Genomic DNA, 21,681 nt, shown 5'->3' with positions numbered 1-21,681 from the left:
TTTATAAGTTGCATCTATAATGAATTTTATTCTTTTTTCATTATTTGTTTTAAGATTGGGTTTTCAGACAGGAAAAAAAACCCAACAACCAAACCAAGTACAGGAAAGAGAAGTCTTACAGTACTCAGGTACATTTTTATTAATTTGTAAATTACCTCCCCCCCCCCAAAGATCAAAGCAAAAAAAGCAAACCACAGCAAAAGCAGAGCAAGAGACTGCAAATCATGTTTTTGCTTCAAGCTTTGTTTTCAAAACCTGAAAAATAAGGGCATTTGGTAGCATATTCTGAAATGCAGAATCTAAGCATACTTTTGGCAGTCCCATGTTGGTGGGACTGCGTAAAGCACTTGAAAATAAATTTAGTGCATTAATAGGGCTGTAACAGACATTTCAATCAACACAGCGACAACTGTTCAGAGAAATGTTTACTTATGAGTTGCCAGGAGCAGGGCATTGCTGAACATAAGAGGTTATTTACAGTCAAGCATGCCTAGAGCACTACAGCTGCTTTCTCTCAGTTGTGGGACAAGGTTCTGTGTGTTTACCTGTAGGCCCATATTTCTCTTACCTGCTAATCTAGTGGAATTAGACTTTATTTAAAGAAGATCTCTGTTTGGCTTCTTTGGCAGGGATGGGACAGGAAATAGTAGTTAAATATGCTTCAGCTAGTCCTTGTAAGCAGTTCAGCGTACAGGGAATTCAGCCTATCAGATTTAGCACTAATCCACACTAAGAGTATAGCAACCACAGCTGTCCTGATGAGCCCTCCAGATGATGACAAGGACCAGCATGTTGAAATTTTTTTTTCCCATCATGTTGTCATCTTTTATATAGAAACACAACAAGAAAAAATCACGTCTTCTCACCACTGCTGCTCTAGCAGTGAGTATTACTGTCACTGGTACAAATTACAGTTCAAGGTTATCTACAAAGCATTCCAGAAAACAGCTGAAGGAAAGGTGCAAAGTATTTGAAGCATTACCTCCATGAAGCATCTATAAGCCAGTTCCCTATTAATATATTTCAGTGCCAATTCCCTGATCTGTCACATCTCTTGCTCTGCTGCTACTAATAAGAGAAAAAGCCATCAGTAGTTCATTTACCATAATGAATTGAAAAGGTTTCTGCAGGCATAGCTGCTGCAGCCACTGTCACAGCAGGAAGGAGAACTGCAACTTCATTCACTGAACCTGCTGTCTCACCAAAGAAGTCACTTCATTTATGGCACGCTGGTACTTTTCTGAGGCTGCTTTAAATTCAGCCAGGTGCTCCTCATAGCTTCTCACAGCTGTGAGAAGCTGATTCCTCTCCACGGCTCCCAGGATGGCATGAAGGATCATTTCAATGCCGAGCCCAAGAATGGTGATGCTGATTCCCCCAAGAACAGATGCCCCAATCTGTGCAAGGAGACTGACGAGCTTGCTTACGGTGAGAGTTATAAGGTTGGAGCCAAGAAGTTTGATAGCTACCATCCCAGCTGTTGAAGTTGCTTCTCCAAGAACAACAGAAAAAACTTTATGGGCTATTGCAATTTTCTCCAACTCAGGCTCTTTGATGTCATACAGCTTTTGGTACAGCACAGGCTCTAGCTTTTCCTTCATGTCACTATCAATCTTCTGCACTTGATGCTGAATCTCACTCATCGCTTGAATGATGATGTCACAGTTTTCCTTGACAGTGCTGCTCTCTTTCATCTGAATGAGGGTAATTGTACAGCCCAGGTGTTCATTCAGCACTCCAGCCAGCTCATTTGTTGCATGGAAATTTGTGGACATGCAGTCGAGCAATTCCTGGTGCAGATGGATCAATTCTTGCCTTCTTTTGGGGTTATCTGGGTAAAGGAGGTCACTCAATGCCATTCTTTAGAAATAGCCTACTTCAAGAGAGAAAAGAAATCTCTTACCCTGTTCAAAACCCATAACCCTAGCCTTTAAAGAACAGTGAAATGTCTTTTGTCTCTGCATCACTGGTTCTTTTTATACTCAACAAGTCAAATCCCAAGGCATAGCTTGTAAATGTAAAAATCTAAATTCTTGCTTTGGAACTTTAGCCAAATGATTGGAAAAGGACCTTATGAGACATTGGACATACTCAGAGCAACAAAAATAGCGAACAAATATGTAATTAGCAGACTGGTAAAATGAACAGGGGTCATTCTTCACCTGTGAAACTGAACATGGTAGAAGCTGAACTAGTTCACTAAAAAAATGGAACAATTCTCATCTAATCAGCAAAATCTAAAATAAGCTGTGGAAATAAAAGGCCTGTTCTAGACACACTTTTTTATCAGCCTATTTTTTTCAGTTAGTGTCATCTGATTTTTAAACAACTATGGTGGCTGGTGGAATGGGCAAAGTCCATATCAGCACAAGGGTGTTTATGCCAGTGTAGTTTATTTCTCCTCACATTCAAGAGAAAATGTTACTATATAAGCACTCTGTGCTGCTACTAATAAACTTACACTTGGGGATTCATAGAGAATAATACAATTATGTATCATAAACCCACCCTAACTTACATCACCTTACACACATCTCCGACTGTATTTCCTTCCCTGATATTTAGCCCCATTCCCTCATTGTTTATTCACCTCCCTAATGCTGTAATGGATTCACCATTGTTTTTTCACTTGTGAACATCAAACAGCTGCAGACAGCCATATGATGTCAGCACACTGTGTAGGCACCCTGAGGTGCACCTACTCTGGCAGGACATCTGTGATGGCAGACTGCCTTGGAGCAGCACGCACTGGCTTGCAGGAACAGCCCCGCTTGCACAGCCACGCTCCTTCCATATCCAGGGTGTCCTGTTTGAAGCTAATATCAGCAGGTGTTCACCAGGCTCCTAGGACATGACTGAGCAGAATGTGGCACTCCCTTACCACTGTACAGACCTGAGCACAAAATTTAACTCCTTTTATTCCTCTCCCGCAAACATTTGTGTCTAATCCTTAGGGTCACCATTCCTCTCTGAGCTGTCACTGCTTTGCTTCTGTAATCAACTCTGTGACACTTCCCTTTAACCCATCATCAGCTGCAAAGTAAAAATGCTTTAGCATGTTTTTGACTTAAATGCTATGTCTTACTTTGCTGCAGCAGGGACAAACTATGAATGAGAGGGTGACTTGTTTCTTTGCTGGTACTTTAGTGTTCTCAGCCCTTTTATTGCAAATCTGGGCCACTTTTATGCAGTGCTTCACATTTTCCCAAGACAAACCTCTTCTTGCTGTTCGTGCCTATATATCACAGTTACAGCTAAAAATAGTTATGTGTAGGGGACTAGCTAGATTTTTCTTCTTAAAAAGATAACTTTGTGTCCTTTCAGTCCTTTGTAGTTCTTGCATTATCTGCTAACTGCAAATCATCTGACACTGACCCAGCTGTATTTTACTAAACACACCCTCCCCCAGAAGATATCTGTAAAAAACAATTATTTCAACAGTCCCCTAGCCAAATTTTAGTCTCAGTGTTGAAATACAAGCCAGTCTGAAGAGAATTTTTTCTGCAGTACTTCACACAGTACTGTACCTTTCTTTCAGCCACTTACCTTGTAGCTCTGTCAAGAGAGTAAAATCTTTAACACATCTTTTTCTTCAAGCTGGAGGGAGAAAAGTGCATATACAGTAAAGGTTTATGATTTTCAGGAAACATAAAACCATGTCAATGCAAGGTATGATTTCCTATCAGTTCTGCCTCAGGGATGTTGCTGTCTTGCTCTCTGACTCAGTATGATATTAGCTCCTTTCTACCCTGGTGATGCTTTGTTGAAAGGTCATTTGTTTCTTCCTTATTCATAGAAACTGAGAAGACAATGTGTTCTAAGAGGGATAGCCCTTCAACAAACATTTTATGTACTAGACAGGTATGGAGGAGACTCAGCGTCTATTCTTTACGCAAGATTATTTCAGCTTCCTATAAGTGCTCTAGATTTTTTCTCTTAATGCTAAAATTGCCTTCTAGTTCTTCACGTTAACTTTTTTGATAGTTTTTACATTTGCTTTCTAGAGTTAGGCAGGCCACATATATGTCCATATTTCTGACTATTTCTCCAGCTCCAGGAGATTTTCCCCTGAAGCTTTTCTAATTAAACATTTAGACAGCCTACCTGATTTTGTCTGAGTGCTCCCGCAATCAGCTGAAATGTGTGTGGCAGAGTGACTTCATCCTTTTTCCCCTGTGTTCCTCTAGTGGTTTCCAGCAGCATGTGATGAGCTAGGGATCCAGAGGCTGGGCTGCAGCTGGGTCCTGTTGCCTGTCCGCTTGTCATTAATTCTATTGTGTGATGTTTACTCAGATTCATCTCATTTTCTTCCTCCTTTCCCCTTCCAATTTTAATAGATTTCGGTTTATCTAACACTAGTGCCAAATTGTTAGATCCTCCAAAGGCATTCTGTTCCTAGAGAGCAGAGGTACAGCATGAATCCCCCTGCCTATGACAAAGGGGGTGGGTACAGCCATGGTACACAGATACCTACACCTATGGCTGGAAGGGATGGATTACTTGCTGTTCTGAGAACACAAAACATGTAGGACATCACTTTTCATACATACAGATAAAGGATTAGGTTTTGTACTGAGATTTATAAATTTCTATTGTTTATAGGTATCAACAATAAACACTAACTCTTGCAGCTGTTCCTTGAAATAATGTTTTTTTTTGCCATGACTGGTTTTGCATGACCTGCAAATTATGGAAGAAAAGTTGGATAGTCCCTCACAAATAGAAAAATAGATACCACAGACAGTAAAAATAGGCTTCATCTATCCCAGGAAGACAAGCTTGTACTTCTGCCTTCATCCAAGCTCTAGACAGCTTTCATGCTCTGGTCCTTAGAAAGATGGACCTGCTGCCTACTAGGCTCTGGTCATGAATGCTGCCTCCCCAGCAGAGAGTGGCTGAGTTCTCAGGTGCAACTAGAAGATCAAGCTCAAAATACTCTGCAACTGCCAGAGTTTTTCCCTGAAACCTGAGCTATTGTATTCAATCCAGAGCCAGATTATCAAACTCTCCTTGTTTTCAGAGCTGTAGGCATGAGAAAATGAGCTGAGAGGGAACACTAATGATTTAACTATTACATTTCTGCAATCATCAATTAGTTGTGAATCCTGTTATTAACTGAGAATGCCATGTAGTCCTGAAGTACTTCTTTCAATATTAGACTGAACTGAATTGATCAGGCTGACAACTGCCTCTGTGTCACATTCTGTAGGCTGGAAACTGATTTCAGGTCTTCAAGATCTGCAGTAGATAAAAATTCTAAAGTATCATTTGGAACATGACAGAAAATCATTTAAACACTAAGCAAGCAGTTTTATTCCTGCTTATTTACTCTGGGTCTTTAGGGAAGATTAATAGCTGTTGTTTCAGAGCTATTAAGTTTGAGTGAAAGACTTCATCTAGAGTGCCTGTCACCCTTCTTTGCTGCAATTTGCCAGGTCATCTCCTCTGATGCCATGAGAGTGGAAGAAGTAGTGTGGAGACCCAGAGCCAGCTCTGGTTGAACAGCAGTGGAGGCTAGCATCAATTTTGCCATTTCACACAATTTCAGACTACTTTTGCAGTGGGAAGGAAAAGGAGAAAGAGGCAGAGGGTTGAGCTGAGCACTGAGAGAAAAGTCTTTAAATGTATGAAGTGGGATGGGAAGCTGCAACTGCTTGGACACATCTAACTACACATCTAACCACATCAACAACTAATGAAATGTCTCTGCTGAAACCAGCCTGGCTTTACAGGGCTGTGGCACAAGCAAAGACAACATCAGGAGCAGTCTTTCAGCTGCGTCCTGTCCCAAGACTGAACCTGCAGTTGACCTTGGGAGAACGCTTAGGTGCAAGCTGAAGGACATAAAACTTCCTTAGTAGTCAAAATAGTAGCAAGACAGGAGCCCAAGCAAGGAGGACATTTTGTGTTTTCATCTGTCAAGGGATGCTTGCAAACAGCTAACCCATGTATGAACTGATAGATATGGGTCAGTTCGGAGGAAACCGTAGCCTGACAAAATGTTGCATTCTCAGTCTTCAGTTGCTTTGTCTCTTGAATGTAGATGTCTGATGCCTTTGCCTTTGCTGTGTCTACTCCCTCCTCTCAAGAATGAGAGTTTAATTCTGTCTACACCCGCCAGTATATACAAACTGAAGGATTATAGTTGCAAAGGTGATGTAAAGTAGATTGCTTGCTAGGGCTCCTGTAAATTTACCAATAAACACCAAAAGGCAAGAATAATTCACTTACAACACTTCCACTGCTTTTCAGATTGCATGCTGAAGGTGAGAGTAATGCTTCCTGCAGCCATAAGAGTAATGTTAGCTGCAGCTGGTTACACCATATTTGCTGGCCTGCTTAGTAAGACCCTGTAAAGGCTGATAGAGAGCTTTTTCTGTGTTTTCTTCTAACTAATGTCTTGGGAGAGGATGCATCATGTGGGCTGCTAATTTTCAATACTGGTTTCAGAAAAGTAACATTCTATTTGACAATATATCCAGGTTTTTTTCCCCTGTGTCTTCTGGATTTCCTTGGTTTGCTTTTCAGAGTCAGACCCCACTCCAGAAATGTTAGCTCATCTTGGTTTTATGAGTGATAAAGAAAGGCTGGTGAAGACCTGCCAGAATCTGCATGATTTAGTGTACATGTACGTCTCTTCAACCAACGCAACAGCCCGTCTCCTTAATGCACATCTTGGCACCAACTTCCCCATCATACCAGCAAAAGAAAATTTCAGCATTAAAGAGAATCTGCTGCTCGTGGTCAATGCTTTGAAAGAGATGCAAGCCACCATGGAAACAAAAGACAAAGATGTACAGGAAATCATCAGCCACAGTTTGTATGCTAAGATTGCTGGTCCCGTCACCTCCCTGCAGGACAAGATCGCTGCAGTAAAGGGACTTTGTGAGAATTACAAGGGGGATGTAGGAAGTATCATGGGTCTACTCATTGCAGAGATGTTGAAACATGATAATTTCCTTGCCACAGTAGAGTCTGCTATTCATCAGTTACTGGATTCACCTGCCTTATCCCTCCAAGTATCAGAACTTCTCATGGAATATGCTGACATTGTGAAGACGCTGCAACAAAATGAGACACCAAGTACCGCAGAAGGCAGCTCCCCCTCAAGCGGAACATCACAACAACTCGGGCTTTGCTGTTTACCCTCCTCCTCTTCACTCCTTGTTTTCCGACCAGCTACCCTTCAAGGACACAGAACCATAAAGAAAAACCTGAAAATAGCAGCTGACTATTTAGAGGAGGTTTTCAGGGTTCTGAAGCCACCTTGTGAGAGATTTCAAACCTCTGTTAAAATGATTGAAGGCTGCATCTCAGCAATAACAGATAACCATAAAGAGACATAAATGTGCTGATGTGTCAGAAATCCATCTTGATTCCTGTAATTCTTACATAGGAAAAAGATTAAGCATGTTTGAACACACATACAAGTGGTATCTGCAGCAGGTGCTTTAATCTTTTCACTCTTTTTTTGAAATCTAGGCTCAGTATCTTTGAACATTTAGAGATCAAAATTTGAAATCACTGGCAAACCAAGAGCAACAAAAAAGTAGCATGAAATACAGATAGAAAACAAGCTAATAGTAAAAGAGCTATGTATTAAATCTGGTTTAGCTGCCTGGGCAAGCAAGTCTCAAGATTTCAGAGGCAGCCGTTAGTTTCACGGAATACATTTCTAGGTTTCAGACGATTAGATGATGGCATCTGCCATTACAGACACCTAAATTTTGTACACAAGATGCTAAGCCTCAAGCTCTTCCATTTAATCTGCTAAAAGCTGAAGACATCTAAATTCCTTAAGTGCCTACATTTGTAAAGCTAATATTTACTCTGTCCCTAAGTTGTGCATTCCTTGCCATAGGCTTTCTGAGGGAATGGCAGCACCAAGTTTATGTAGAGCCGCTCCAAGTGTCAAGCAGTTCACACAGGTTCTTTTGACTGTCCTTACTTTTGACTAACCAGCTGATTAGCAGCTTGTGCAGTCTTCTTATATTCATATCTCTTTTGGATAGCTAATTTGTGACTCCGTGTTTTGGACAGTGGTGGTGAATACTGAACTCCAGCTTCCTGCCAAGATAGCAGTGGCTGAAAGCTGGGGTCATCTGCGAAATGTGTCACCAAGTTTCCGTTCAATTATTTGATGATTCCACTGTGAAGTTTAGTCACTATGACTAGTCTCCTCGGACCAGTGAGATTATCTCCCTGACCGTAGCTTCAGCCCAGGGCCAGTGTCAGTGGGGGTGAGGGACCAGGGTGAAGAAGCAAGCAAGGTATGTCAGAAAGGGGAACTGCAGGCAGAAAATGTTTCTTACCATTTTCCCACTAGTATTTTTTGGAGATGGGAGATCTTCATAGCTGTTCTGCCTTGGGTGTCTAAGACTCCAGAAGTGCTAAATGAACGCATAAAAGTGAGAGGAATCTATAGCTAAATCAGAAGTTCCAGTTCCAATATGTGATGTTGATTCAATTTCCAGCATTAGATGTTGCAGACCAGCAAAGTAGAAAGGCAAGTAAGTGAATTTCACTCACATCCGGTACCCATGAAGGCAGCAGTGGGCTCCACAGGTGCTCCTTCATTTCAGTGTGAAATTACCAGCATGTGTTCATAAACCACTAGAGGACTATTATGAGCACAGGATCTGCCTGATTTTTTAGAATAAATGCTAAACGAGAACATGAAAGCTGAAGACAGGCCTGACAAGTCTCATGATGCTCTGCTGCTAAGTTCATGTCTCAAACATGCTTCTAACGCCCATATATGAGATGCAGTCAGCTTGGGGTGAGAGCTATGGCTTTAGTGCATGGAATCATGCAGCAGCGGAAGACCGCTATGCAGCAGGCACAGACTTTACTGTCCCCTGAGACCCTATACTCAAATGAAATATGCAAGGCTGCATAGCTGCACACCTAACTTTACCACCACGGTGCCTTTTGCATCCCACAGACAGACTCTTTATCACTAAAATGAAAGGTACAATCTGTAAAGAGTCCAAAGTTCATGTGTGTCTCCTGAACTCCTAACGGTAAAGCGACTTACGGTGAAGGGTGTCACTGGCCTAGAAAGGCCATAGAAAACTGCCCTCTTACCTGAATGGGTCTATGGAATGTCCATTTTGATGAACCAGGCTGAATGTTCCAGTCTTGGCAGGAGAGATGCAGCTGAAATCAAAGGGAGGGTCAAACCTTCTGTAACAACAGGAACTCCAGAGACTGATTTTCTGTGAATTCTTCTTGCCTGCTATTCAAGTGTATATATCTGAATGCACCCAGAGAATCAGTCATCGCAGGCCAAGCACATGAAAACTCCAACTACACTGGGAAGAGTGGCAGAGGTGAGGGCAGTGGAGTAGCTGTTCTTGCTTCTTGAACCTGAAAGTCAAGAGAGCAGCCATTTAGACCTCTTTTGGGTGCCTAAAGCTTCCTGCACTTGCTAACAGAGCCTTTGCCCAGAAGAGCCATTTTCTCAAGTCTGCCTACTACTTTGGTGGCTTAGGTCCAGGCACAAACTCATTCCTGAATCATTGTTTTGTGCTCAAAGGTAGCATTGACACACTATCGTCCAACGAGACAAAAGCAAGAGTCCTATATTGGTGGTGAACTCACAGAAGAACAGGGATGTGGAATAGGTCCAGTGAGGTCTTCCAGCACAGTTACCTCTATAGCCAGGAAACTCAGTGTGTGTTTTGCCAAAGGATACCTTTCCTCCTTTCTGTCACAGGTGAGAGAACACCTCTAAAGCAACAGTAGTTTTGTGTACACCTACCTGAGCTTGCCAGAGTAGTAGTGGACCAAAGCCCAGAACAGTCCTGAGGCCTGAAGTGTAGCAGCCTTACAAGTCACCAGAATAAATATCTGAATTCAAGTTGCTTGCATATTTCATCTGCCCTTGTAATAGGAATGCTGGGGACCCAAATGCATGTGTCCTATGACATCCTTGCAATAGCAGATGGGATAAATGGAGGATGCAAAAAACCCTGAGACCTGCTCTGTATCAGGTGGATTCATTTTTAGCAACCTGAGAGGTGTTCCCAGATTTCACAACAAAAGGTAAAAACTGGGTCATGTGGCTCTCGTAGGTGAACACAGCAGGCAAGCTACAGATTTGGCCTTGAGTGTGGCTCCATGTAGGTGCAGCTGGTGAGGTCTGCTTGGGGTACTTGAGACCAAACTGTCCTGCACTCCCTTGCATGAAAGGATGTGTACAATACCTTCCATGAGCTGGCAGTGGTACTTACTGTAGTTCCCCACAGACTGCAGATGCAGCCAGTTACCATGCTGTGTCTGAATTTGACAAAGAGTATCTCGTACAGGGGAATGAGGACTTCCTTCTCAGATGTGTAGTAAGAAAAGCCTTGTGCAGCTGCTCCCAGGCAAGTTGTCACTGTGAACGAAGTTTCTTTCCCAGACTTCTGGGCTTCATTCCAGAGGTGGGAGGTGGAGGTGAAATGGACAAATTGCACCCTGCTGCCTACCCTGGCCTCAATATATAAATCTTTTACACCCCTGTGCACTTATTAGCGCTTATGTTTCACCATGCTCTCCTTGTTGCTCTGCCATTGCTTCATTATCTGAATAGCAGTCGTTAGGTTCAAGTGAAAATATTTGAAACTGAACTTGTGTCTGTAGTGCTCTGGAGAGCTTCCTGCTATAGATGTGGCCCAGTTCAGCTGACAGTGCAAGGAAGAATTCATGGTGTAAGCCATGGCATGGCTCTCATGCATCTCCCTCAGGAGACCTACAGGGCTCTTTAACAAAGCCTCTTGAGCCTTCTTCCAGAGACTCAAATAGTCCTTGTTAGCAGCTGTCTCCTTTCGGAAATAGTCTCAGTCCAGTTCTTCCATCACCTGATCTCTACACCCCAGATACTACTAATCAAAGGAATGCAGAGCCATATCCATCATGAGGTGGGACACAGCCTGCCACATAAAAGCAAATGAAGATTGCCATCAGAAGTGTGAAATTTTTGTGCATCTCTATGGATGCAAGCCAAGCTTCTCCTTACCCTCTTCTTGCCTCTTTGTCATTGGCAGAACAAGCACAGCAGGTAGGCATTTTGACAAGATCTTGCTGAGCAACCTCCAGTTATTGTCGAAGATCCACCTCTGGCAAATGCCAGCCAGAAAGCAAGAGTTCTTATCTGATGTGGATCAGTGGCATTAAAAACTTCAGGAGAGTTGGCCCTTCACTGGGCAAGGATATAGAGCTTGCAGGACAGACCCATGGTCCATCTATTTCAATTTTCTCCTCATGATTAATAAGCAATTTTGAAGAGGGAAAGAATAAGCAAAACAATGTGCTTGGGGCAATACAGCCTGAACACTCTCAGAGGTGAATTTCTTTTTCCTGTCTTGTCATACCTCTTGGATAGGTTTTGGCTCCAGGGAATGATGTTCAGTAAAGGACAATATAGTAGCAGTGTGCCAAAACTTTTGTTCATCCATTTTGTCTCAGTGAGGCCAGATGAACTTGTCATGTATGTAAGTGTTAAAGACATAAGTAAGGACTTACACAACTGAGTGCTATAACAGGAAAATAATGTCTAATATATTCTGCCTATCAAATGACACACTAATTATCTGTTTCTAACATTTGTCATTAATAAAAACCTTGTGTAATAAGATCTAAGAAATGGTGTGAGTTATGGCATTGTTCTTCTTGCTTTTTTGATCTCCTAGTAGACTAGTCAAGTACTACAGTCAGTTGACAGTTGTGTTCTACAAGAAGATACTCACTTCATCTCAAATGTGTATCCTAGACACATAACCTTTCATAGACTCTGAAGTTATACTGGCCCATAAACAACACAGGCGTTTAGTTTATTATTCCATGATACTGTGATCTTTTGGAGGGAAAACTAAAAGGCAGTCACAAGAAAGAGAACAATATAGTCACTGTCCCATCCAACAACACATCGATTTTATCAGAGTGTTGGCTGGGACAGGCTGGAAAAGGAGAGGAACAATCCCATGAGATCTACACACAGACATACCCTGGGAAACCACCTGGCTCCAAATGAGAAGAAATTTCCAACCAAGTAGTTAAAAGGAATTAGGACAGGTAAGAAATGGAACAGAGCTGAAAGCAGAAGAGTTAAAACTGAACCCAAAACTCCTTAAATAACATATTTCAAATAAAATAAAAAAAAAAGAGAGAGAAAAGAGAACAAAAGAGGCCTATTTCTGTGGGATGAGCAATTTCACTATTTAAAATAAAGAACAATGTTTACCCCTTTTATCAGCATTTGTGAGGGGATCAGCAAGAGAAGGCTGGCCAGCAGCACTGGCATCCTAGAGTTCACCCAAGACACTGTAAAAAACATTTTGCTGAAGTAGGGGTCATTTACATCTGTTTCTTTCCCTTTTTTCTTCAACTGGAAAATTCTGCGGTTTGTAATTTGCACTCAGGTTTTGATGACAATTATTCAACCAAGGATCATTCACCAGATTCTTACAGCAATCCAGAAGTCATAATCACCGCAAACAGACAATTTACAGCTAAAAGTGTGCCCACAATCCGTAAGGAAGAGTCCGGTTGCACCAGCTTCAGCTGTTGTAAGTATCCTTCACCTTAATGGTTTTCTGAATTCCAAGGTATCTGGTGTTCTTGTTCTTGCAAAAAAAAAGGAAGAAAACCCTGGCTTGGACAAGTCCAAGGCAGTTCTTCCCTGAGGAGTGATGTGTCAGGATGAGGTGGAAAGCACTCTCTGGTCAAGAGCTTAAAAAGCCCTTTTAAAGAAGTACAGAGCTCTGATAAAGCCAACACAGAAATGCAGGGTAGGTTGGGATGCCATCTGGAAGCAGAAAAAAAGTAACTGTCCTCCTCCTTAGCTCTCACTGGTTTCTAGTAATGTGCTGCCTATCCCACTCTTACGCAACTGCAGAGTGGCACCTTGTTGAAGTGTTTATGTTGGGTGCACTCAAAATGTGTGTAAATACAGATTCTATACTGAGACTAACCCTTCTCTAGTAGCTGCTTTCCAGTCGCCCTTCCGAATAACGGCAGTGTGTTATTCACCTGCTAAGTCCTATGGTCTCTGATAATTTTTCTGCATGGAAAAAGAGTAAAAAGGAGGTGTCAGAGCCTTGTTCTGACTACAAAGAAGCAAAGTCCATTTTCCATTGCCTGCTAGTGATAGGCTGGGTGAGTGAGGCGCCTGCAGACATGATGTGATTCCCTGGGAAAAGAGGTGTTTGTGCAGCTGCTTGGATTCTGTGGACAGAGAGTATTTGCCAAATCTTGCTTAAACAGGGTGAGAGATGACATAAAGGTCTCATATTGGGTTGTTTTCAACATGATCTATTACGCTGCACCAGCCAATACTGCTGACAATACCTGCAGCCACTGGTGATAGGAGATGACGGCATGAAGGATGGTGCAAAGGGCTAAACGCATTCTACCCACTTCCTGGAATTTCTCTGTTATCTTGGGTTGTATTTCAGAAAGTGGCTCTTCGACTGCTAAAAGTGAATCCACAGAAGGGTTTGCGAATTTATTCAGAGGCGTTTCCTCTCCTGTTTGCGTAGAGATAAAAAGGAGCTGAAGTGTGACAGGCTCCAGTGGGAACCTGGCAATCAGGATAGGATAAACAGAGCCACTAAAACGTCAGTTCAGCTGTATCTAATCCAGTTGCAGATTATGTCCCTATTTTTTTCCTTCTGGCCTCTTAGAGTATGTTGTACTATGATGTGAATCAGGAAGAAAGCCCACTGGATTTGCGTTTTCAAATGCTTCAAAAGCAACGTAGTCGTTAACTACAATAAATAAAACGGCCATAAGATGGCAGCAGAGGATTTGTACGGAAACCTGCATTTACCGAGGGCAAAAGGAGTTCCTCCCTTCCAGCAGTAAATTTGTAACGTGATTTGTGCATTCATGTCCTCAAAGATCGTAATGACTTCAGCCTGTATAGAAATCCGGTGACACAGAGGAGATGATATGATCAAGGACTTCGTGTGGAACTTTACTGAAAGGAAGAGAAAAATATAAAACTAACAGAAAGATGCAAATACAGACAAGAAGCTTGATTTCCTTTTTGGTGCTAACAAAACCATACAACAATAACAAAACCCCTAACTTGATAGTACAGCAGATATTAGAATTTCACTAATATCTCTAGTATTAGCAATATATCCCAGCAAAATTTTCACTGCTTTTAACGAGCACTTTGCTCATTTTTACTAGATGGCACTCAGAGGAGAGTTTTGCTTTGAGCAATGAACCCCATCAGTTTATGCCAATAGAGGAACCTGTCCCAGGTGGTTTGACCAAGACAAGCAGAAATACTTAACTGTCTTCTCCTTGGCCAGGATCAGCATAGCCAGCACAAGTTATAGTAGCTTGCTAAACAAGAGATGCTCACACTCACACTGGCAGCCATCTCAGTGGACTTACCCCATGTACTTACTTCAGGGCAAGGACTTTCGGAGAAATAATGGAATCATAGAATCATTTAGGTTGGAAAAGACCTTTGAGATCATCAGGTGCAACCATTAATCCCAGACTGCCAAGTCCATCACTAAACCATGTCACAAAGCACCACATATACTCATTTTTTAGATACCTCCAAGGATGGTGATTCCACCACCTCCCTGAGCAACCTGTTCCAATGCTTGACCACCCTTTCAGTGAAAAAAAAATTTCCTAATATCCAATCTAAACCTCCCCTAGCATAACTTGAGCCTGTTTCCTCTTGTCCTAGCACTTGTTATCTGGGAGAAAAGACCAACCCCCACCTGCCCACAGCCTCCTTTCAGGTAGTTGCAGAGAGCGATAAGATCCCCCGAGTCTCCTCTTCTCCAGACTAAACAACCCCAGTCCCCTCAGCTGCTTCTCATAAGACTTGCTGGACACACCTCAGCTACTCTACATCCCTGTTGAAGTGAGGGGCCCAAAACTGAACACACTATTTGAGGTGCAGCCTCACCAGTGCCAAGTACAGGGGGACAATCACTTCCTTTATCCTGCTGGCCACACTGTTTCTGATACAAGCCAGGATGCTATTGGCCTTTTTGGCCACCTGGGCACACTGGTGGGTCATGTTCAGCTGGACATCAACCCCCAGGTGCTTTTCTACCATGAAGTCTTCCCCAAGCCTGTAGGGTTGCGTGGGGTTGTTGTGACCCAAGTGCAGGACCCAGAGCTTCTCCCTGTGCTGAACTTAGTAGATGGTTAATCAAGAAAAGCCTGGCCCTCCTCTCCCTCACTGTCACAGTGTACTGGGATTATGACCTGAACTCCAATGTAGTCACATCTGATTCACGATGGAGCACAGGAAGGGAGAAGGAAGCTTCACACACTGAGATCCTGCTCCCCAGGGTTCACAAGAGCAGGCTTTATCTTTTAAGCATCTCTTTAACCACAGATAAAGGTTGTACGGAGGAAGAGAGAGAAGCAGCACACCAACCTGCTTTACATAAGAAGTATTTATTGCAGTTGGCAGCTGAGGGTGGTTGCAGCAGCTTACACACAACCAGAGAGATTTTGGTCTTTGTTAGTCTTCTGAGGGTCAGCAGTCCCTGCCCTTGGAGGGGGGATCTGCCATCTGCCTCTCAGGGAAGGAAAGCTGACAAAGCACATCAAGGGAGGCTGTGAAGAAAGTTGCTAAGGTACAATGTTCATACAGAATGAAGTAGTGCAGAGGGAAGAGGACTTTTATATAAATACACACACATTACATATCTCGGAGAGATACAAATTGCCCTGAGTAAACCAAATGCTGACCCCACTTCAATCTCAATCTATCCTTGAACTGATTTTCTTTTTATTTCATGAAGTTTACTGCTTTTTTTTTTTTTTTTTTCTTTTTTGGAGCTGTTTAGACACTTTCAGTTTCAAGCATAAATGACGAAGTATCAGAGAGGAACAGATAATTTTTTTTGTTCTGCTTGGGTAAATTCACTTTCACCAGAAACCATTTGTAACAAAAACAAGAGATCTCCAGGTTGCTGTTTACAGTCATTGACTACAGTATACAAATGGAAAGGCTCATCTAAAAGGACTCCTTAAATGGAAAGGCTCATCTAAAAGGACTCTTTAAATACGCCTTTGGAGATTTATCTGTTGTTGCTCTACAGGCAAATTTTGTGACAGAATAACTGGAAGAGTGTACCAGAACCTGATTTCTGGCTATGTAACAGTATTTCCATACTTCTGTCTTTACATAACGATCCTGCCCTGGCACATATTTAGAGTGATTATTCTACCTGAAAACACTGAACTTTCCCAGTCATTATACTAGGAGGCAACTATTTTGCCTTCTTCCCTCCACCACATTTACACATATTGTGACATTCTCATTCTATAATCCTGCATTTTGCAGAAAAGGACAAAAGATCTAGTTATGCTTCTAAGGCATACATTGATTTTCTTGAGAGCAATCACCTATTGTGTCCTGGGGATTTGAATGGAAGGAAGTGCCATGACAGCATTGTCCCCTGGTCTCCACTAACACACCGTGTCGGCACAGTTGCTTGTTTGCTCCCTTAGATCTGTGGTTGTGCAAACCCTGGGGTGCTGTGGAGCACCCCACAAACAGCAGGTAGAGCCACTTCACTCCCCAGCCCCAGCCAGAGCTCAGCACAACACAGCACAGCCTCACTCCATGGGATGGACCCACACCAGCAGAGCTGTGCACAGGTGCTGGCACACCAGCAACACAGGCAGCTACACACCAACGCACATTTCAGCAGGTAAACAGGCAAACCTGCTATCACTGGGGGAAAGAAGTTTCTAAGATCTCTGCCTGTGGGGAGACAGTGGGTCTTGTATCCTTCCCTCATCATCGCGGGGTGTTTGACTGTTTCTGTTTGGCAGGAGAGAGATGCCCCCTTTAGCAAGCTGGGGTTTAGTCTATCAAAATAACAACTACGTAGAAACTGCGAGTTAAAGAGCTGTCAGAAATCGCCACCTTTCCCTGAACACTCTTTTCATTTTTTATGTCTTTCCCAATCTGTGTTTGTATTGGCTCATTGGAGAAATAGCAGCTTTCATGCTCCTCAGCAGCAGTGTTATCCTTCAAGGTGTGAGAAAGCACAGAGAGGGGACAACGAAAGGGATTTTCCATACAGATGTCTGCCAGAATCAGCTTCTTGCAAAAGCTGTGAACACCCCAAGGTGTCCAAATTCCCATGTCCCAGGCAACCTAACAGGAGGGACTGCAGCCCTCAGGAGCAGCCAAGGAAGGCACTTGCTTTCAGGCTCTCCAGGCTGTGTGATTTGGCAGGGATGTCACAGACTGTTGCTGTGTGGCACCAAACCTTTCTGCTGTGTGATCCTGCACAGCAGACTGACTGCTCAGCAGATCCAAAAGACCATCGTCTGCTGTCACTGGGGCAGGTTCTGCTCTCTTAACCACCTGGGGACACTTTGGATAGGTCTCTAAGGCCAGCTCACGGAAGCAGGGAGAGTGGCCGTGTTGCTGCACCCACATCCCCCTCTTTCACAGAGGGCAGATGCATCCAGCTGCTAATAACCTGCAGGACTTGTGTCTTGCCTGGAGGCTGCTCAAGGGTTGTGGAGATGCAGGCACTAGCACACCCAGAGCGATGCTGGCCTACCAGTGCAGGGCTGCTAACTTCTCCTGTGTCTCCTGCCCCCATGGCTGTGAAAGGCAACCCCTCTGTTTGCTGCAGGTGTTCTTGCAACTCAGGGACTGCAGCGCTGAGGGAGCAAAAAGGGAACAGCCAGAGGGGCTCAGCATGGTTTTTGTTCACTCCTTGAACCTGTCAAAGGGGAGAATGGTGGCAGATGCAGGACAACAAAGCTGAGTGTCCATCACAATGATACACTTACTGGCAGCACTGGGAGATCCTGAGGGGTCTTTGGGATCTGAAAGACAGACAGAAAGAACTTTGTTTATGAGTCCTCCTCCTCTTCTCCACTCTGTAGCTGAATTCCTCTGCTTACTGGCTGGATCAAGCTCCCCACACTCTCCCAGAAGGTCTGTTCCTTCTGAAAAGGGTTTTATTAACACCCACCACAGCAAAATTCACCCATTATGCCTGGATCTGTTTAATTTCAACTTCCTCGGAGCCATATTAAATGGCACAATAAACATATAACCACTGTGGAATCTGGAAGAAGACCTTCCTCCTCCTCCTCCCTCCCCACCCTTGCTAAGAGCAGGGACAGCTAGTGCTAGGGAACTATTTGAGCAAAACCCCAAATTTGGACAGAACCTGAAGATAGCTGAACATGTCCTCTCACTTTTGGAAAGAGAGGTTTCCTTAACTCTGGGGATAAATTTCAAGCCATTGATAGGAAAGAGAAATAGGGCCAAAATTAAGGAACAATTCTGTCCTCACAGCTTTTTGGCTCAGAGTTGAAGTACCTGGCTCACCAGTCCTCCCAAGAGGAATTTACCCATTGTATTTCTCTGTTCAGCCTTAATCTTAATGCTCCCTGCAAACACCCAAGGAAGGCATCCTCAAAGAGAAATGGAAGGTCTCCTAATCTTGGCTCTCCCACACTGTCCTATTTCACAATTTTTTTCTTCCACTAGTTCACCACACTTTTTTTCAACAGTGTCAGTTCCACTCAAGACATCAGATATTTGGTATAAGTGTATTTACAGGCAGAAAGAGGACTCTAGAGGCCAAAAAAAATAACAACTGTGCTTAAACAAAAACTTTGTGTAAAAGGGTTGTGTGTAGTTCTATTTTTAAGCAATGTATACATACCTTGGGTTTGAAAGAAAGAAAGAACAAAATTAGAAGTTACTCCAAGGCCATTAAGCATTCTGGAATGTAATAATGACAAAAAGAAAAAAAAAGGCAAAAAAAAAAGAAGATAAAGAGTGAAAAAGTGAGAGTTTGACAGAAGGAAAACACTGATCAAACAAAACATAGTTGCCAGCATTGAATCATGACATAATGATGCCAAGACCTGAACAAAATTTAACTCTGAATGAGATAATACAGGAAAAGACAGAGCTTTCTCCTGCTCAGTTTCACTTTTCCTGCTGTAAAGGGAAAACACTTGCTTCTTCTGATCTTTCCCCAATTCTCTCTCTCTTTATCAGCTATAGAGCTGCCACTACATTACTATCTCTTCATCATAAAGTCACCATTGTTAAGTAACCTTCAAATGTTATGTGCTCTTATTTCAATGGGAGAACTCTGATTTATTAACAAATAAGAAGCTTTTTTTCCTCCAGAAGTTCTCCACATCCCACATTTCCCTGCAGGTGAAGGCTTGACTCAGTGCCTGTCTCTGTGATCCTACAGCACTCCAGGGCTGGCAGGCACAAAATCTGTCTTCCTGTGGTCAACACACTCTGCCTGCAGCTCAACCCTCTTACTCAAAAGTGAACATCCAGCATACCTTTGCCAGTTCACCTAAATGCTAAACTGTTTTAATACTTAAACATACCACATTGTTCAAATTATCTGCTGCAATTCAATGCTGCAGTTGCAGGGGTGGGGTTTGACCAGTGGAAGAAAGTGCCTAGCATGAGATGAGGCTGTCCGTCCCCAAGCCCTCTCTCGTCCTTGACTGTCTCTCAGACAGAGATCTGAAGTTGTGCAGTGACTGGTGGTGCAACTCCGCCCACCAAAGCTGTGCATGTCTCCCAGACCGAAGGGAGGCTGGTGGCAAGACGCAGCACTGAGCAGCACTCCCGAGACCCTTCCAGGGAAGACATCCCCTCAACAACAAAGCACTGCCAGAGCCAGAGTCATGATCAGTGGTACCAGCAGACTCCTCACATCTTCTTTGGCTGTGCCAGTCTTCCTGACCTCAGAGCTTTCCTGGCAGTTACTGAAGTTCTCCAGAGCTTGCTTTCAGGCAGCAATTGATATCCTGTGATTGCCTGGGCAGACTGGGGCTCTGGCTTGTGTTCCTGCATCTGAGCTCCAAAACAAAGCCTGTCCCTTGTGCCAGGGGTTTCAGGTCCTGGCAGCTATTTTGCACATCTATCTCAGGACTCGTGGCATTTCCAGAATATTTTATTTGAAGTTTTGAATGGGAATGTTGAAGAAAAACAACTGGATAAAATAATCAGTTTCTCTATAAACGTAAAAGCCATTCAGCTTCTTGTCAGAAAGCCAGGGGAGAGAACAGCACACCCTGAAGTAGAGCAGCTGTTTTTGTGTGATGGGGCTCTCTCATGTGGAAAAGCAAATAAGACTGAACCCAGTGGTGACCCTTTTCCCTCACTCCACCCTGACCCATTCCCCTGAAGGTAAAGAAACCCATGAAACAGTTTGCATAGGGCAAACACACAATAGATTTTTGCTTTGGACAGTTTTATTAAACTACTTTGGAGAGCTGAGATTTTTTTACTGTTGGGAACTTTGGTAGTTTGAGGGAAGGTCTTTAATTTTTCTTCCTGCAAATCTTCCTAGTTTGGAGGGTTTCACTTGGCTTCTCTTGTCTAAAAATCAAATAAATATTTAGACTCCACAAGTATTTCATTATTCAGGACTTGGGAGGCTGTAGTTACTTGGTAATTGAAGAGCACTGCATGGGCTTTTCCACAGCCTACCTACCAATAACCCCATACTCCCCAAACCCACCGTCCAAGTTTCCAAAGCCATGTACCACATACAGCATATGGATCACATCTTCATCTCATATCCTGTCCTCCTCAGCCCCATATGCAGGGGACATGTCCAAGGGTTACAGAATTAATACAGGGCTAAAAGGCTCCCAAGGGCAGTCAGAACTATTAGGGATTCTGCCAGTCCTTAGAAATACTGTCTTTTAGCTTAGAGAAATTTCAGGATTCGGGAGGGGGGTGGGGGGCATGGGGGGAAGTGTAAGTTTTCTACAGTGCAGGTAAGACGAATATATATACTAAAATACATATGCTAAAAACTTCCAGCAAAAGTATGTTAAAGAGCAACAGCTTAAAAATAAATAAATAAATGTCTAAAAATAATAGGTATTCTAGGAAAATTATGCTTCCAAAAGAATACTTGAAAGAACATAAATATACAAGTCTAGTAATCCAAACAGCTTTACTTCTCTTCCCAACTTTTCCCAAGCCTTCTAACCAGCATTTAGTCTCTTAAACATGTTTGGTTATTGCTTACACTAACAAAATCCCACAGAAATCTCTGGTATTATTCATTATTTATATTGGTAAACTGGAGGTTGGAATCACAAGATATTTCTGGATACAGACCCAGACATCACTACCTTCTGTTTTGTTAGTGTCATAGTGTCAACTCAAACCCAGACACTGCAGACCTGTTGACTTTGGGTTATGGAAGTTTTGCTCCGGTTGGTGATCATAAGATTCACCCACTTGGGAACGTGCAGAAAAAATGTGGGTGTAAATATACCTAAACTGTATGGGTTTTTTTCCTTAAACTCATTTATCTTACACTTTTTCCTTTGGTCAAAACTTTAGCAACTGTCAGGGTGGAGTTTCCTATCAGAAGTGTTTTCAATAAATAAATCATATTTCTTTCCCAAAGTTCATTTTCAAAGTTGGCAAAGCCTTGAAGCATATTTTAGAAGATGCGTTTTTCTATTGTGACAGATAGATTTGGCTCTAGATTTAATTTTACAAATTAGTCAACTATTTGATCCTTTATACCTCATAGTCTTTGATAGTGTGCCGTGACTCTTTCCCACTTCTATAATCTGCAAGTGCCTGTGGAAGCCTGGAGATACAAATGTGCAAACCAGCTGTGCTGAACTGAGAAGTTGTTATATCTCCTATACCCCCCACACCAA

The 21,681-nt window shown here is 42.8% G+C and overlaps 3 protein-coding genes across 3 annotated transcripts in view; 1 reads left to right on the top strand and 2 right to left on the bottom strand.

Annotated features, from left to right (window-relative positions):
• LOC101911108 (histone H2A-IV) overlaps positions 1-21,681 on the top strand; it is a 232,107-nt gene that overhangs the window by 144,225 nt on the left and 66,201 nt on the right. The gene's annotated exons all lie outside the window — the stretch shown is intronic.
• SMCO3 (single-pass membrane protein with coiled-coil domains 3) lies at positions 1,053-1,859 on the bottom strand. The gene has a single exon (XM_005237362.2). The coding sequence runs from the start codon at positions 1,857-1,859 to the stop codon at positions 1,182-1,184; it is 678 nt and encodes a 225-aa protein (XP_005237419.1). The 3' UTR covers positions 1,053-1,181.
• On the bottom strand, positions 9,275-12,319 carry ART4 (ADP-ribosyltransferase 4 (inactive) (Dombrock blood group)). The gene is given in 4 exon segments (XM_005237419.1): positions 9,275-9,369; positions 10,209-10,286; positions 10,289-10,916; positions 12,227-12,319. Coding segments are annotated over 4 exon segments (894 nt in total).

Source organism: Falco peregrinus, chromosome 6 (assembly GCF_023634155.1).
Source record: "Falco peregrinus isolate bFalPer1 chromosome 6, bFalPer1.pri, whole genome shotgun sequence".
NCBI lineage: Eukaryota > Metazoa > Chordata > Aves > Falconiformes > Falconidae > Falco > Falco peregrinus.
This window is presented reverse-complemented; position numbering and strand designations above follow the sequence as displayed.